The 17,925-nt window shown below is 59.2% G+C and overlaps 1 protein-coding gene across 1 annotated transcript in view; it reads left to right on the forward strand.

Moving 5' to 3' along the window:
* The first annotated feature begins 39 nt into the window (after positions 1–39).
* The window catches only part of GABBR1 (gamma-aminobutyric acid type B receptor subunit 1), a 45,641-nt gene continuing 27,755 nt past the window's right edge, over positions 40–17,925 (forward strand). Inside the window, 8 exon segments of the mRNA XM_054051966.1 lie at positions 40–58; positions 173–376; positions 3,975–4,163; positions 5,967–5,987; positions 8,433–8,866; positions 8,869–8,958; positions 15,240–15,374; positions 16,678–16,848. Coding sequence (XP_053907941.1) covers positions 40–58; positions 173–376; positions 3,975–4,163; positions 5,967–5,987; positions 8,433–8,866; positions 8,869–8,958; positions 15,240–15,374; positions 16,678–16,848 — 1,263 coding nt within the window.

A 17,925-nucleotide genomic window follows, 5' to 3' on the forward strand; every position in this document is an offset into this window, starting at 1 on the left:
TCAGCACATGTCCCCTCTCAGTTCTCCAGACACTTTGACATGACAGATGTTAACTCCAGTGACCCCATCACACGTGTACCTGAGCATTCCAGGACAGATGTCCCACCCCCTCCCCGGTGTCCCTGCTGAGGTCCCTCCTGAGGTCCCCCGTGGTCCCCCCCTCCCCGGTCAGGGTGTCCTCCGGTGGTGCCGCCGCGGGACGGGGGGATCCGGTACCGGGGTCTGACGCCGGAGGCGGTGCGCGGCGCTCGCCGCCTGCCCTTCGACTACGAGATCGAGGTCGTCTGTCGGCCGCAGCGCGAACTCACCGGGCCCAAAGTGCGCAAATGCCAGCGCGACGGCACCTGGACCGGCGCCCACCGGCCCAGCAGATGCCGTGAGTCACCAACAGCCCATCCATCAACATCAACAGCTCCATCAGCCCCATCTCCATCAACATCGTCTCCATAACCATCATCCTCACCATCATCTCCATCCCCATCATCTCCATCATCATCTCCATAATCATCTCCATCATCACTTCCATTCATCATCTCCATCCCCATCCCCATCATCCTCACCATCATCTCCATTCCCATCATCTCCATCCCCATCATCTCCATCCCATCATCTCCATCATCTCCATCATCATCTCCATCATCTCCAACATCATCTCCATCATCTCCAACATCATCTCCATCATCTCCATCCCCATCACCTCCATCATCCCCATCCCCATAACCAACATCATCCCCATCATCTCCATCCCCATCTCCATCAACATCATCTCCATCCCCATAACCGTCATCCTCACCATCATCTCCATCCCCATCTATCCCCATCATCTCCATCAACATCATCTCCATCATCTTCACCAACATCATCTCCATCCCCATCTCCATCCCCATCTCCATCATCATCTCCATTCCCATCATCTCCATCCCCATCATCTCCATCATCTCCACCATCCCCATAACCAACATCATCTCCTCCATCTCCATCATCATCATCTCCATCATCTCCATCTCTATCCCCATCATCTCCATCTCCATCCCCATCATCTCCATCATCTTCACCAACATCATCTCCATCCCCATCATCATCATCTCCATCATCTCCATCTCTATCCCCATCATCTCCATCTCCATCATCATCATCTCCATCATCCTCACCATCATCTCCATCACCATCATCTCCATCTCCATCCTCTCCATCCCCATCACCCCCATCATCTCCATCCCCGTCATCCCCGTCATCTCCATCATCCCCATAACCAACATCATCATCTCCATCATCTCCATCCCCATCTCCATCACCATCTCCATCCCCATCATCTCCATCATCATCTCCATTCATCATCTCCATCCCCATCACCATCATCACCATCTCCACCATCTCCATCACCATCATCCTCACCATCATCTCCATCATCAACATCATCTTCATCCCCATCATTTCCATCATCCCCATCGCCATCATCAACATCATCTCCATCTCCAACGTCATCCCCATCATCATCTCCATCCCCATCATCACCATCATCCTCATCATCTCCATCTCCATCATCTCCATCCCCATCATCATCATCCCCATCATTTCCATCATCTCCATCATCTCCATCATCCCCATCATCTCCATCTCCATCATCTCCATCATCTCAGTCCCATCTCCATCATCCTCACCATCATCTCCATCTCCATCCCCATCATCTCCATCATCCCCATAACCATCATCATCTCCATCTCCATAACCACCATCATCTCCATCATCTCCATCCCCATCATCAACACCATCTCCATCCCCATCATCAACATCATCTCCATCCCCATCATCAACACCATCTCCATCCCCATCATCAACATCATCTCCATCCCCATCATCAACACCATCTCCATCCCCATCATCAACATCATCTCCATCCCCACCATCATCTCCATCTCCATCTCCATCATCTCCATCCCCATCCCCATCTCCATCCCCATCATCTCCATCTCCATCCCCATCTCCATCCCCATCATCATCTCCATCCCCATCACCTCCATCATCTCCATCAACATCATCTCCACCATCTCCATCCCCATAACCATCATCCTCACCATCATCTCCATCTCCATCATCTCCATCACCATCATTCTCACCATCATCATCATCTCCATCAACATCATCTTCATCCCCATCATCATCATCATCCCCATCATTTCCATCATCTCCATCCCCATCATCACCTCCATCCCCATCATCTCCACCATCTCCATCCCCATAACCATCATCATCATCTCCATCACCTCCATCCCTATCATCTCCACCATCTCCATCCCCATAACCATCTCCATCATCTCCATCCCCATCCTCACCATCATCTCAGTCCCATCCCCATCATCTCCTCCATCTCCATCTCCATCATCTCCATCCCCATCATCTCCTCCATCTCCATCCCCATCATCTCCATCCCCATCATCTCCATCCCCATAACCATCATCCTCACCATCACCTCCATCCCCATCATCTCCATCCCCATCATCATCATCATCTCAGTCCCATCTCCATCATCTCCATCTCCATCCTCACCATCATCTCCATCCCCATCTCCATCATCTCCATCATCCTCACCATCATCTCCATTCCCATCATCACCATCATCCCCATCATCTCCATCATCTCCATCTCCATCCTTATCATCCCCATCATCTCCATCATCTCCATCTCCATCCTTATCATCCCCATCATTTCCATCATCTCCATCCCCAACATCAACATCATCTCCAACATCATCTCCATCCCCATCATCTCCATAATCATCTCCATTCATCATCATCTCCATCCCCATCATCACCATCATCTCAGTCCCATTCCCATCATCATCCCCATCATCATCTCCATCCCCATAACCAACATCATCTCCATCCCCATCACCATCATCCTCACCATCATCTCCATCATCTCCATAACCATCATCCTCACCATCATCCCCAGTCCCCTCATCTCCATCATCTCCATCATCATCTCCATCATCATCATCTCCATCATAACCATAACCATCATCCTCACCATCACCTCCATCCCCATCATCTCCATCCCCATCACCATCTCCATCCTCACCATCATCTCAGTCCCATCTCCATCCTCACCATCATCATCTCCATCATCTCCATCCCCATCATCCCCATCATCACCTCCATCCCCATAACCATCACCATCTCCATCTCCATCCCCATCATCTCCATCATCTCCATCCCCATCATCTCCATCATCTCCATCCCCATCATCTCCTCATCTCAGTCCCATCTCCATCATCATCTCCATCTCCATCCTCAACATCATCTCCATCCCCATCATCATCTCCATCCCCATAACCATCATCATCTCCATCACCTCCATCCCCATCATCTCCACCATCTCCATTCATCATCTCCATCCATAACCTTCACCATCTCCATCTCCATCCTCACCATCATCTCAGTCCCATCTCCATCATCTCCATCCCCATCATCTCCATCATCTCCATCCCCATCATCATCATCATCTCAGTCCCATCTCCATCATCTCCATCATCTCCATCCTCACCATCATCTCAGTCCCATCTCCATCATCTCCATCCCCATCATCTCCATCATCTCCATCCCCATCATCATCATCATCTCAGTCCCATCTCCATCATCTCCATCATCTCCATCTCCATCCTCACCATCATCTCAGTCCCATCTCCATCATCTCCATCCCCATCATCTCCACCATCTCCATCCCCATCATCATCATCATCTCAGTCCCATCTCCATCCTCACCATCTCCATCCTCACCATCATCTCCATCCCCATCTCCATCCCCATAACCACCATCATCTCCACCATCCCCCCATCTCCATCTCCATCCTCACCATCATCTCAGTCCCATCCCCATCCCCACCATCTCCACCATCTCCACCCCCCTCTCCCCGTGTCCCCCCCCCCGTTGGCCGCTGTCCCCCCTGGAGATGACGCGGCCGTTGGTCCCCGCAGTGCGGCCGTGCCCGAAGGCGCAGCTGAGCCTGGAGAACGGGCGGGCGGTGGCCATGGCCATGGAGCGCGTCCCGGTGGAGGGCACGTGGGCCGAGTTCTCCTGCGAGCCCGGCTTCCGCCTGGTGGGCAGCGCCCGCTCCAACTGCACCAAACTGGGACGCTGGAGCTCCCCGAAGCCCCACTGCGAGCGTGAGGGGACCCCAACGGACCTCCTGGGGGTGGAGGGAACCCATGGGGACGTCTCAAGGGTGGGGGGAACCCATGGGAACAACTATGGGGTGGTGGGAACCCATGGGAGGTCTTTGGGGTGGTGGGAACCCATGGGGACGTCTATGGGGTGGTGGGAACCCATGGGAGGTCTTTGGGGTGGTGGGAACCCATGGGAGGTCTTTGGGGTGGTGGGACCCCATTGCACCTCCTGGGGGTGGTGGGAACCCATCGGGACGTCTCTGGGGTGGTGGGATCCCATGGGAGGTCTTTGGGGTGGTGGGAACCCATGGGAACAACTATGGGGTGGTGGGAACCCATGGGATGTCTTTGGGGTGGTGGGAACCCATTGGATGTCTTTGGGGTGGTGGGAACCCATGGGACGTTCTGGAGATGGTGGGAACCCATTGGAGGTCTTTGGGGTGGTGGGAACCCATGGGGACGTCTTTGGGGTGGTGGGAACCCATTGCACCTCCTGAGGGTGGGGGGAACCCATGGGGACGTCTATGGGGTGGTGGGAACCCATTGGATGTCTTTGGGGTGGTGGGAACCCATGGGAACGTCTATGGGGTGGGGGGATCCCATGGGAGGTCTTTGAGGTGGTGGGAACCCATGGAGGTCTTTGGGCTGATGGGATCCCATTGGAGGTCTTTGAGGTGGTGGGAACCCATGGGATGTCTTTGGGGTGGTGGGACCCCATCGCACCTCCTGGGGGTGGTGGGAACCCATGGGGACGTCTATGGGGTGGTGGGATCCCATGGGAGGTCTTTGGGGTGGTGGGAACCCATCGCACCTCCTGAGGGTGGGGGGAACCCATGGGGACGTCTATGGGGTGGTGGGAACCCATGGGAGGTCTTTGGGGTGGTGGGAACCCATTGGAGGTCTTTGGGGTGGTGGGATCCCATGGGAGGTCTTTGGGGTGGTGGGACCCCATTGCACCTCCTGGGGGTGGTGGGAACCCATCGGTACGTCTATGGGGTGATGGGATCCCATGGGAGGTCTTTGGGGTGGAGGGATCCCATGGGAGGTCTTTGAGGTGGTGGGACCCCATTGCACCTCCTGAGGGTGGGGGGAACCCATGGGGACGTCTATGGGGTGGTGGGAACCCATGGGAGGTCTTTGGGGTGGTGGGACCCCATTGCACCTCCTGAGGTGTGGGGGAACCCATGGGGACGTCTATGGGGTGGTGGGAACCCATTGGATATCTTTGGGTGGTGGGATCCCATCACACTCCTGGGGCTGGTGGGACCCATGGGACGTCTATGGGGTGGGGGGACCCCATCGCACCTCCTGAGGGTGGGGGGAACCCATGGGGACGTCTATGGGGTGGGGGGAACCCATGGGAACAACTATGGGGTGGTGGGAACCCATGGGACGTCTTTGGGGTGGTGGGAACCCATTGGATGTCTTTGGGGTGGTGGGACCCCATCGCACCTCCTGAGGGTGGGGGGAACCCATGGGGACATCTATGGGGTGGTGGGAACCCATGGGAGGTCTATGGGGTGATGGGAACCCATGGGAGGTCTTTGGGGTGGTGGGAACCCATGGGAGGTTCTGGGGGTGGTGGGATCCCATGGGAGGTTCTGGGGGTGGTGGGATCCCATGGGAGGTCTTTGAGGTGGAGGGATCCCATGGGAGGTTCTGGAGGTGGTGGGAACCCATGGGAGGTCTTTGAGGTGGTGGGAACCCATGGGAGGTTCTGGGGGTGGTGGGAACCCATGGGAGGTCTTTGGAATGGGGTCTCCAGCGTTGGGGTCTGTGTGTGACTCCGTTTTTCCCCCTCAGCCGTACGGCGACTGCTCTCAGGTGAGTGACCCCCGGGGCCCTCTTCCTCTTCCTCTTCCTCTTCCTCTTCCTCTTCCTCTTCCTCTCCCTCCATCCTCCTCCTTCCCCTCAGCTCTCCTCTACGTTATCTCCCACCCCATCATCTCCCATCTCCTTATGTCCCACTCCTTATCTCCCCTTTATCTCCCACCCTCTTATCTCCCACCCTCTTATCTCCCACCCCCGTTATCTCCCACCCCTTTTTATCGCACCCCCTTATCTCTCACCCCTTGTCTCCTATCCCCTTATCTCCCACCCCGTTATCTCCAACCCCATCCTCTCCCACCCCACCGTGTTACCCCTTTATCTCCCACTCATTATCTCCCACCTGTTATCCCCCACCCCCTTATCTCCCACCCCCCTATCTCCCTCCTCGTTATCTCCCACCCCCTTATCTCCCACCCCCCTATCTCCCTCCTCGTTATCTCCCACCCCCTTATCTCCCACCCCCCTATCTCCCTCCTCGTTATCTCCCACCCCCTTATCTCCCATCCCGTTATCTCCCACCCTGTTATCTCCATTCCCATCATCTCCAACCCCATCACCTCCAGTCCCATCATCTCCCATCTCGTTATCTCCAACCCCATCCTCTCCCGCCTCATCCTGTTACCCCCTTATCTCCCACCCCCTTATCTCTGACCCCATCATCCCCACCCCGTTATCTCCCACCCCGTTATCTCCAACCCCATCCTCTCCCTCCCCATCCTGTTCCCACCCCGTTATCTCCAGTCCCATCACCTCCAGTCCATCCTCTCCCACCCCACCCTCTTATCTCCCACCCTCTTATCTCCCACCCCATTATCATCTCCCATCCCTTTATCACCTCCTACCCCACCCTGTTACCCCTTTATCTGTTACCCCCTTTATCTCCCACCCCCTTTATCTCCCACCCCCTTATCTCCAACCCCATCCTATTAACCCGTTAACTCCCATCCTGTTACCCCCTTATCTCCCACCCCCTTATCTCCCACCCCCTTAATCTCCCACCCTTTATCTCCCACCCCTTTATCTCCCACCCTTTATCTCCCACCCCCCCTTTATCTCCTCCCCTTCCCTCCCCTCCATCTGTATCCTTCTCCTCCTCCATCTCCTCCTCCATCTCCTCCTCCTTCTCCTCCTCCATCTCCTCCTCTTTCTCCTCCTCCTTCTCCTCCTCCATCTCCTCCTCCATCTCCTCCTCCTTCTCCTCCTCCATCTCCTCCTCCATCTCCTCCTCCATCTCCTCCTCCATCTCCTCCTCCTTCTCCTCCTCCATCTCCTCCTCCATCTCCTCCTCCATCTCCTCCTCCATCTCCTCCTCCTTCTCCTCCTCCATCTCCTCCTCCATCTCCTCCTCCTTCTCCTCCTCCTTCTCCTCCTCCTTCTCCTCCTCCATCTCCTCCTCCTTCTCCTCCTCCTTCTCCTCCTCCTTCTCCTCCTCCATCTCCTCCTCCATCTCCTCCTCCTTCTCCTCCTCCTTCTCCTCCTCCTTCTTCTCCTCCTTCTCCTCCTCCATCTCCTCCTCCTTCTCCTCCTCCTTCTCCTCCTCCATCTCCTCCTCCTTCTCCTCCTCCATCTCCTCCTCCTTCTCCTCCTCCTTCTCCTCCTCCATCTCCTCCTCCTTCTCCTCCTCCATCTCCTCCTCCATCTCCTCCTCTTTCTCCTCCTCCTTCTCCTCCTCCATCTCCTCCTCTTTCTCCTCCTCCTTCTCCTCCTCCATCTCCTCCTCCATCTCCTCCTCCATCTCCTCCTCCATCTCCTCCTCCTTCTCCTCCTCCATCTCCTCCTCCTTCTCCTCCTCCATCTCCTCCTCCATCTCCTCCTCCTTCTCCTCCTCCATCTCCTCCTCCATCTCCTCCTCCTTCTCCTCCTCCTTCTCCTCCTCCTTCTCCTCCTCCATCTCCTCCTCCTTCTCCTCCTCCTTCTCCTCCTCCTTCTCCTCCTCCATCTCCTCCTCCATCTCCTCCTCCTTCTCCTCCTCCTTCTCCTCCTCCATCTCCTCCTCCTTCTCCTCCTCCATCTCCTCCTCCTTCTCCTCCTCCTTCTCCTCCTCCATCTCCTCCTCCTTCTCCTCCTCCATCTCCTCCTCCTTCTCCTCCTCCTTCTCCTCCTCCATCTCCTCCTCCTTCTCCTCCTCCATCTCCTCCTCCTTCTCCTCCTCCTTCTCCTCCTCCATCTCCTCCTCCATCTCCTCCTCCATCTCCTCCTCCATCTCCTCCTCCTTCTCCTCCTCCATCTCCTCCTCCTTCTCCTCCTCCTTCTCCTCCTCCATCTCCTCCTCCATCTCCTCCTCCATCTCCTCCTCCATCTCCTCCCATCCTCATTACCATTCCAATCTCGGAGCCGCCGGTGACATCAACCACCACCACCACCTCCTCCTCCTCCTCGCTGGCGTTGTCCTCCTCCTCCTCTTCATCTTTGTGGTCCTTCTCCTCCTCCTCTTCATCTCTGTGGTCCTCCTCCTCTTCATCGTCGTCATTGTCCTCCTCTTCATCGTTGTCATCGTCCTCCTCTTCGTCGTTGTCATTGTCCTCCTCTTCGTCGTTGTCATTGTCCTCCTCCTCTTCTTCCTCGCCGTGGTTCTCCTCCTCCTCCTCCATCTCCTCCTGGTGGTGGCGGTTGTCCTCCTCGCGGCCGGTGGGACGCGATGGCCGTCCTCCTTCCCTCCATCGCAACCTCTTGACCCTTTGGGGATGGCATCTCCACCACCGTCGTCGTCGTTGTCGCCACCCCCCAAAGCCTTTGGGCGCCTCTTTGGGGTGATGACGGCGTTGAGCGTTGTGGTGGGATCTCACCCGACGTCGGGAACAGGGAAGAAGGCCGTCCACGTCGGAGCGCTCTTCCCCATGAGCGGCGGTTGGCCGGGAGGACAGGCGTGTCCTGCCCCGCCGTCCGCATGGCCCTGGAGGACATCAACAGCCGGAGGGACATCCTGCCCGACTACGAGCTACGGCTCATCCACCACGACAGCAAGGTGACAACCGGGGGGACACCATGGGGGGGACACCATGGGGGGAGGAGAGGGATGGGGGACACCACCGGGGGGAGATGGTGGGGCTGGAGGTGAGGATGGGGCTGGAGGGTGAGGATGGGCGGGACGACAACCCCGGGGGGAGATGATGGGGCTGGAGCGGAGGATGGGGCACCACATGGGGGAGATGATGTGGGGGAGGTGATGGATGGGGGACACCACCGGGGGGGGAGAGGATGGGGCTGGAGGTGAGGATGGGGGACACCATCAGGGGGAGATGATGGGGGTGGAGGTGAGGATGGGGCTGGAGGTGAGGATGGGGGACACCACCGGGGGGAGGAGATGGGGGTGGAGGAGATGGATGGGGGGACGCCACCAGGAGGAGATGATGGGGCTGGAGGTGAGGATGGGGCTGGAGGTGAGGATGGGGGACACCACCGGGGGGAGATGATGGGGGTGGAGGTGAGGATGGGGGACACCACGGGGGGGAGATGATGGGGGTGGAGGTGAGGATGGGGGACACCACCGGGGGGAGATGATGGGGCTGGAGGTGAGGATGGGGGGACACCACCAGGGGGGAGGAGATGGGGCTGGAGGTGAGGATGGGGGACACCACTGAGGTGATGATGGGGCTGGAGGTGAGGATGGGGGACACCAGGAGAGGGGGAGATGATGGGGGTGGAGGTGAGGATGGGGGACACCATCGGAGGAGGAGATGGGGGTGGAGGTGAGGATGGGGCTGGAGGTGAGGATGGGGGACACCATCGGGGGGAGATGATGGGGGTGGAGGTGAGGATGGGGCTGGAGGTGAGGATGGGGGACACCACCAGGGGGAGGAGATGGGGGTGGAGGAGATGGATGGGGGGACGCCACCAGGAGGAGATGATGGGGCTGGAGGTGAGGATGGAGCTGGAGGTGAGGATGGGGGACACCAATCGGGGGAGATGGGGGCTGGAGGTGAGGATGGGGCTGGAGGTGAGGATGGGGGTGGAGGTGAGGATGGGGGACACCACCGGGGGAGATGATGGGGGTGGAGGTGAGGATGGGGGACACCACCGGGGGAGATGATGGGGTGGAGGTGAGGATGGGGGACACCACCGGGGGGAGATGATGGGGGTGGAGGTGAGGATGGGGGACACCACCGGGGGGAGATGATGGGGCTGGAGGTGAGGATGGGGGACACCACCAGGGGGGAGATGATGGGGGTGGAGGTGAGGATGGGGGACACCACTGAGGTGAGGATGGGGCTGGAGGTGAGGATGGGGGACACCACCGGGGGGAGATGATGGGGGTGGAGGTGAGGATGGGGGACACCACCGGGGGGAGATGATGGGGCTGGAGGTGAGGATGGGGCTGGAGGTGAGGATGGGGGACACCACCGGGGGAGATGATGGTGGAGGTGAGGATGGGGCTGGAGGTGAGGATGGGGGACACCACCGGGGGGAGATGATGGGGCTGGAGGTGAGGATGGGGGACACCACCGGGGGGAGATGATGGGGGTGGAGGTGAGGATGGGGGTGGAGGTGAGGATGGGGGACACCACCGGGGGAGATGATGGTGGAGGTGGTGGAGATGGTGGTGGAGATGGAGATGGGGCAGAGGGAGGAGAGCACTGGGAGCTTTGGGGGGGTACTGGGAGCACTGGGAGGGCTCTGGGAGCTTTGGGGGGGCACTGGGAAGGTTATACTGGGAGGCACTGGGAGGTACTGGAGCACTGGGGGGGTACTGGGGCACTGGGAGCTTTGGAGGGGCACTGGGAAGGTATACTGGGGGTTACTGGGAGGCACTGGGGGGGTTACTGGGAGGCACTGGGAGGGTTACTGGGAGGCACTGGGGGGGTACTGGGAGCACTGGGGGGCACTGGGGGGGCACTGGGAAGGTATGCTGGGGGGTTACTGGGAGCACTGGGGGGTTACTGGGAGGCACTGGTGGTTACTGGGAGCACTGGGAGGCACTGGGGGGGCACTGGGAAGGTATACTCGGGGGTTACTGGGAGCACTGGGGGGGTACTGGGAGCACTGGGGGTTACTGGGAGCTCTGGGGGGGCATTGGGAAGGTATACTGGGGGTTACTGGGAGCACTGGGGGTTACTGGGAGGCACTGGGAGGGCACTGGGAAGGTATACTGGGGGGGTGACTGGGAGCACTGGGGGGGTTACTGGGAGCACTGGAGGGTTACTGGGAGTTACTGGGAGCTCTGGGAAGGTATACTGGGGGGTTACTGGGAGGTACTGGGGGTTACTGGGAGCACTGGGAGGCACTGGGGGGGCACCGGGAAGGTATACTGGGGGTTACTGGGGGGTTACTGGGGGTTACTGGGAGCACTGGGCGTTACTGGGAGCTCTGTCGGCGGTCGCTGCGGGAACGGCCGCGGCTCCCGCGGTGTCACCATAGCAACGGCCCCGCTGCCTATTATGGGATGGCAGCGGGGGGGGGGAGGGGAAGAACCCCACTGCTCTCCCAGTGCTCCCCAGTACCCCCCCCAGTGCTCCCAGTGCTCCCCAGTGCCCCCCAGTGCCCCCCAGTACCCCCCCAGTGCTCCCAGTGCTCTCAGTACCCCCCAGTACCCCCCAGTACCCCCCCCAGTGCTCCCAGTGCCCCCCAGTGTCTCCCCAGTATACCTTCCCAGTGCTCCCAGTACCCCCCAGTACCCCCCCACAGTGCCCCCAGTGCTCCCAGTACCCCCCAGTACCCCCCCAGTGCCCCCAGTGCCTCCCAGTACCCCCCAGTACCCCCAGTGCTCCCAGTGCTCCCAGTACCCCCCAGTGCTCCCAGTGCTTCCAGTACCCCCCAGTGCCCCAGTGCCTCCCAGTACCCCCCAGTGCTCCCAGTGCTCCCAGTACCCCCCAGTGCTCCCAGTAACCCCCCAGTGCTCCCAGTACCCCCCAGTACCCCCCCCAGTGCCCCCAGTGCTCCCAGTGCCCCCAGTACCCCCCCAGTGCCCCCAGTGCTCCCAGTACCCCCAGTGCCCCCCAGTGCTCCCAGTACCCCCCAGTGCCCCCAGTGCCCCCAGTGCCCCATCCCAGTCCCCCCAGTGCTCCCAGTGCCCCCCCAGTGCCCCCAGTGCTCCCAGTACCCCCAGTACCCCCCCCAGTGCTCCCAGTGCTCCCAGTACCCCCCAGTACCCCCCCAGTGCTCCCAGTACCCCCCAGTACCCCCCAGTGGTCCCAGTGCTCCCAGTACCCCCCAGTACCCCCCAGTACCCCCCCAGTGCTCCCAGTGCTCCCAGTACCCCCCAGTACCCCCCAGTGCTCCCAGTACCCCCCAGTAACCCCCCCAGTGCCCCCAGTGCTCCCAGTACCCCCCAGTGCTCCCAGTGCTCCCAGTGCCCCCCAGTACCCCCCAGTGCTCCCAGTGCCCCCCAGTGTCTCCCCAGTATACCTTCCCAGTGCTCCCAGTACCCCCCAGTACCCCCCCCAGTGCTCCCAGTGCTCCCAGTACCCCCCAGTACCCCCCCAGTGCTCCCAGTACCCCCCAGTACCCCCCCAGTGCCCCCAGTGCTCCCAGTCCCCCCAGTACCCCCCCAGTGCCCCCATCCCAGTCCCCCCCAGTACCCCCCAGTACCCCCCCAGTGCCCCCAGTGCTCCCAGTACCCCCCCGTACCCCCCAGTACCCCCCCAGTGCTCCCAGTGCCCCCCCCAGTGCTCCCCCAGAGCTCCCAGTCCCTCCCAGTGCCCCCCAGTACCTCTCAGTGCTCCCAGTACCCCCCAGTACCCCCCCCAGTGTCCCCAGTGCTCCAGTGCCCCCCAGTACCCCCTCAGTGTTCCCAGTGCCCCCAGTGTCTCCCCAGTATACCTTCCCAGTGCTCCCAGTCCCTCCCAGTGCCCCCCAGTGTCTCCCCAGTATACCTCTCCAGTGCCCCCAGTTCCCTCCAGTATCACCCCAGTGCCCCCCAGTACTCCCAGTGCTCTCCCAGTGCTTCCCCAGTGCCTCCCTATGACTCCCAGTGCTCCCCCAGTTACCCCCAGTCCCTCCCAGTGCCCCCCAGTGTCTCCCCAGTATACCTTCCCAGTGCTTCCAGTACCTCCCAGTGTCCCTCAGTGCCTCCCAGTGCCTCCCAGTGCCCCCCCCCAGTGTCTCCCCAGTATACCTCTCCAGTTCTCCCAGTACCTCCCAGTGTCTCTCAGTCCCTCCCAGTGCTCCCAGTGCCCCCTCAGTGCTCCCCCAGTTCCCCCCGGTGCTCCCAGTGCTCCCAGTGCCCCATAGTGCCTCCCAGTACCTCCCAGTCCCTCCCAGTTCCCCCACAGTGTCTCCCCAGTATACCTTCCCAGTGCTCCCAGTCCCTCCCAGTTCCCCCACAGTGTCTCCCCAGTATACCTTCCCAGTGCTCCCAGTCCCTCCCAGTCCCTCCCAGTGCCCCATAGTGCCTCCCAGTACCTCCCAGTCCCTCCAGTTCCCCCACAGTGTCTCCCGAGTATACCTTCCCAGTGCTCCCCCAGTCCCTCCCAGTGCCCCCGTGTCTCCCCAGTATACCTTCCCAGTGTTCCCAGTCCCTCCCAGTGCCCCATAGTGCCTCCCAGTACCTCCCAGTCCCTCCCAGTTCCCCCCAGTGTCTCCCCAGTATACCTTCCCAGTGTTCCCAGTTCCTCCCAGTGCCCCCCAGTGCTCCCCCAGTGCTCCCAGTAGCTCCCAGTGCCCCATAGTGCCCCCCCAGTGTCTCCCCAGTATACCTCTCCAGTGCTCCCAGTACCTCCCAGTGCTCCCAGTGCCCCCCCAGTGTCTCCCCAGTATACATTCCCAGTGCTCCCAGTACCTCCCAGTGTCTCTCAGTGCCTCCCAGTCCCTCCCAGTGCCCCCCCAGTGCTCCCAGTGCTCCCAGTTGCCCCCCCAGTCCCTCCCAGTGCCTCTCCCAGTGCTCACAATACCCCTCAAACCCCCCTTAGATGCCTTCAACCCAAGCGGAAGACGCTTTAAGATGGCATTTTGAGGGGTGGAACTGGTTTATACTGGTTTATACTGGTTTATACTGGTTTGAACTGGGAGGGATGGGGTCCCTCATTATCCTCCCCCCCTCCCCGATGTCTCTGACCCCCTCAAACCCCACAACCTCCCCCCCCAAACCCCCCTTAGATGCCTTCAACCCAAGTGGAAGACGCTTTAAGATGGCGTTTTGAGGGGTGGAACTGGTTTATACTGGTTTATACTGGTTTGAACTGGGAGGGATGGGGTCCCTCATTATCCTCCCCCCCTCCCGATGTCTCTGTCCCCCCAAACCCCACAACCCCCACTCCAAACCCCCTTAGATGCCTTCAACCCAAGTGGAAAACAGTTTAAGATGGCATTTTGAGGGGTGGAACTGGTTTATACTGGTTTATACTGGTTTGAACTGGGAGGGATGGGGTCCCTCATTATCCTCCCCCCCTCCCCGATGTCTCTGTCCCCCCCAAACCCCACAACCTCCCCCCCAAACCCCCCTTAGATGCCTTCAACCCAAGCGGAAAACGCTTTAAGATGGCGTTTTGAGGGGTGGAACTGGTTTATACTGGTTTATACTGGTTTGAACTGGGAGGGATGGGGTCTCCGATTGTCCTTCCCCCCTCCCCGATGTCTCTGTCCCCCCAAAACCCCACAACCCCCCCCCCCAAACCCCCCTTAGATGCCTTCAACCCAAGCGGAAGATGCTTTAAACGGCGTTTTGAGGGGTGGAACTGGTTTATACTGGTTTATACTGGTTTATACTGGTTTGAACTGGGAGTGATGGGGTCCCTCATTATCCTCCCCCCCCTCCCCGATGTCTCTGTCCCCCCCAAACCCCACAACCCCCACTCCAAACCCCCCTTAGATGCCTTCAACCCAAGTGGAAAACGGTTTAAGATGGCATTTTGAGGGGTGGAACTGGTTTATACTGGTTTATACTGGTTTGAACTGGGAGGGATGGGGTCCCTCATTATCCTCCCCCCCTCCCTGATGTCTCTGTCCCCCCCAAACCCCACAACCCCCACTCCAAACCCCCCCTTAGATGCCTTCAACCCAAGTGGAAAACAGTTTAAGATGGCATTTTGAGGGGTGGAACTGGTTTATACTGGTTTATACTGGTTTATACTGGTTTGAACTGGGAGGGATGGGGTCTCTCATTATCCTCCCCCCCTCCTCGATGTCTCTGTCCCCCCCAAACCCCACAACCCCCACCCCAAACCCCCCTTAGATGCCTTCAACCCAAGCGGAAGATGCCTTTTTTAAAATAAACGGCGGTTTGAGGGGTGGAACTGGTTTATTACTGGTTTATACTGGTTTGAAACTGGGAGGGATGGGGTCCCTCATGGCCCCTCCGCTGTCCCCCCGCAGTGTGACCCCGGACAGGCCACCAAGTACCTCTATGAGCTGCTCTACAACGACCCCATCAAGATCATCCTCATGCCGGGCTGCAGCAGTGTCTCCACTCTCGTGGCCGAAGCCGCGCGGATGTGGAACCTCATCGTGGTGAGGACCCATCTCCACGTCCCCACCACCGCGGGGGTATCTCCATCACCTTCGGATCCATCTCCACCACCTTTGGGTCCATCTCCACCACCCTGAGATCCATCCCCACCACCCTGAGATCCATCTCCACCACCCTGAGATCCATCTCCACCACCCTGAGGTCCATCTCCACCACCTTCGGGTCCATTCCCACCACCGCGGGGGCATCTCCACCACCCTGAGATCCATCTCCACCACCCTGAAATCCATCTCCACCACCTTTGGGTCCATCTCCACCACCTTTGGGTCCATCTCCACCACCTTCGGGTCCATCTCCACCACCTTTGGGTCCACCTCCACCACCCTGAGATCCATCCCCACCACCCTGAGATCCATCCCCACCACCCTGAGATCCATCTCCACCACCTTCGGGTCCATCTCCACCACCTTTGGGTCCATCTCCACCACCCTGAGGTCCATCCCCACCACCCTGAGATCCATCTCCACCACCCTGAGATCCATCTCCACCATCTTTGGGTCCATCTCCACCACCTTTGGGTCCATCTCCACCACCCTGAGATCCATCTCCACCACCCTGAGATCCATCTCCACCACCCTGAGATCCGTCTCCACCACCTTTGAGTCCATCTCCACCACCCTGAGATCCATCTCCACCACCCTGAGATCCATCTCCACCACCTTCGGGTCCATCTCCACCACCTTCGGGTCCACCACCACCCTGAGGTCCATCTCCAACACCTTTGGATCCATCTCCACCATCTTGGGGTCCATCTCCACCACCCTGAGATCCATCTCCACCACCCTGAGGTCCATCTCCACCACCCTGAGGTCCATCTCCACCACCCTGAGATCCATCTCCACCACCCTGAGATCCGTCTCCACCACCTTTGAGTCCATCTCCACCACCCTGAGATCCATCTCCACCACCCTGAGATCCACCTCCACCACCTTTGGGTCCATCTCCACCACCTTTGGGTCCATCTCCACCACTTTGGGTCCATCTCCACCACCTTTGGGTCCATCTCCACCACCTCTGATCCATCTCCACCACCCTGAGATCCATCCCCACCTCCCTGAGATCCATCTCCACCACCCTGAGATCCATCTCCACCACCCTGAGATCCATCTCCACCACCTTTGGGTCCATCTCCACCTCCCTGAGATCCATCTTCACCACCTTCGATCCATCTCCACCACCCTGAGATCCATCTCCACCACCCTGAGATCCATCTCCACCACCCTGAGATCCACCTCCACCACCCTGAGATCCATGGCTGAGGAGGTGCTGGTGGTTGTCCCTCAGCTCTCGTACGGTTCGAGCTCTCCGGCGCTCTCCAACCGCCAGCGCTTCCCCACCTTCTTCCGCACTCACCCCTCGGCGACGCTGCACAACCCGACGCGAGTCCAACTCTTCAAGAAGTGGGGATGGACCAAGATCGCCACCATCCAGCAGAGCACCGAGGTCTTCACCTCGGTACGAGCCACGAGGCCACCGCAGAGGCCACCACCCCACCGGGACCTCCAAACCCACCGTGATGCCCTCAAACCACCTTTGATGCCCTCAAACCTCTCCGTGATGCCCTCAAACTCCTCTGTGATGCCCCAAACCCCCTTTGATGCCCTCAAACCCTCCATGATGTCCTCAAACCTCTCCGTGATGCCCTCAAACCCCTCTGTGATGCCCTCAAACTCCTCCGTGATGCCCTCAATCCTCTCTTTGATGCCCTCAAACCCCTCCGTGATGCCTCAACGCCTCATTGATGCCCCAAACCCCTCTTTGATGCCCCAAACCCCTCTTTGATGCCCCCAAACCCCTCTTTGATGCCCTCAACCCCTCTTTTATGCCCCTCAAACCCTCTTTGATGCCCTCAAACCCCTCCTTGATGCCCAACCCCTCCTTGATGCCCTCAAACCCTCCTTGATGCCCTCAAACCCTCTTGATGCCCCAAACCCCCTGGATGCCCTCAACCCCTCCTCGATGCCCCAAACCCTCGTTGATGCCCCAAACCCCTCCTGATGCCCTCAAACCCTCGTTGATGCCCTCAAACCCCTTGTGATGCCCTCAAACCCCTCCTGATGCCCTCAAACCCCTCTTGATGCCCTCCAAACCCCTCCTTGATGCCCCCAAACCCCTCTTTGATGCCCTCAAACCCCTCTTTGATGCCCCCAAACCCCTCCTTGATGCCCTCAACCCCTCCTCGATGCCCTCAACCCCTTCTTGATGCCCCAAACCCTCCCTGATGCCCTCAACCCCTCTGATGCCCTCAAACCCCTTCTTGATGCCCTCAACCCCCTTGATGCCCCCAAACCCCTCTTTGATGCCCCCAAACCCCTCCTTGATGCCCTCAAACCCCTCCTGATGCCCCCAAACCCCTCTTTGATGCCCTCAAACCCCTCTTGATGCCCTCAAACCCCTCTTTGATGCCCTCAACCCCTCTTTGATGCCCTCAAACCCCTTCTTGATGCCCTCAAACCCCCTCTGATGCCCCAAACCCTCTGTGATGCCTCAAACCCCCTTTGATGCCCTCAAACCTCTCCGTGATGCCTCAAC

The sequence above is a fragment of the Cuculus canorus genome, chromosome 31 (genome assembly GCF_017976375.1).
Source record: "Cuculus canorus isolate bCucCan1 chromosome 31, bCucCan1.pri, whole genome shotgun sequence".
NCBI classification, from domain to species: Eukaryota; Metazoa; Chordata; class Aves; order Cuculiformes; family Cuculidae; genus Cuculus; species Cuculus canorus.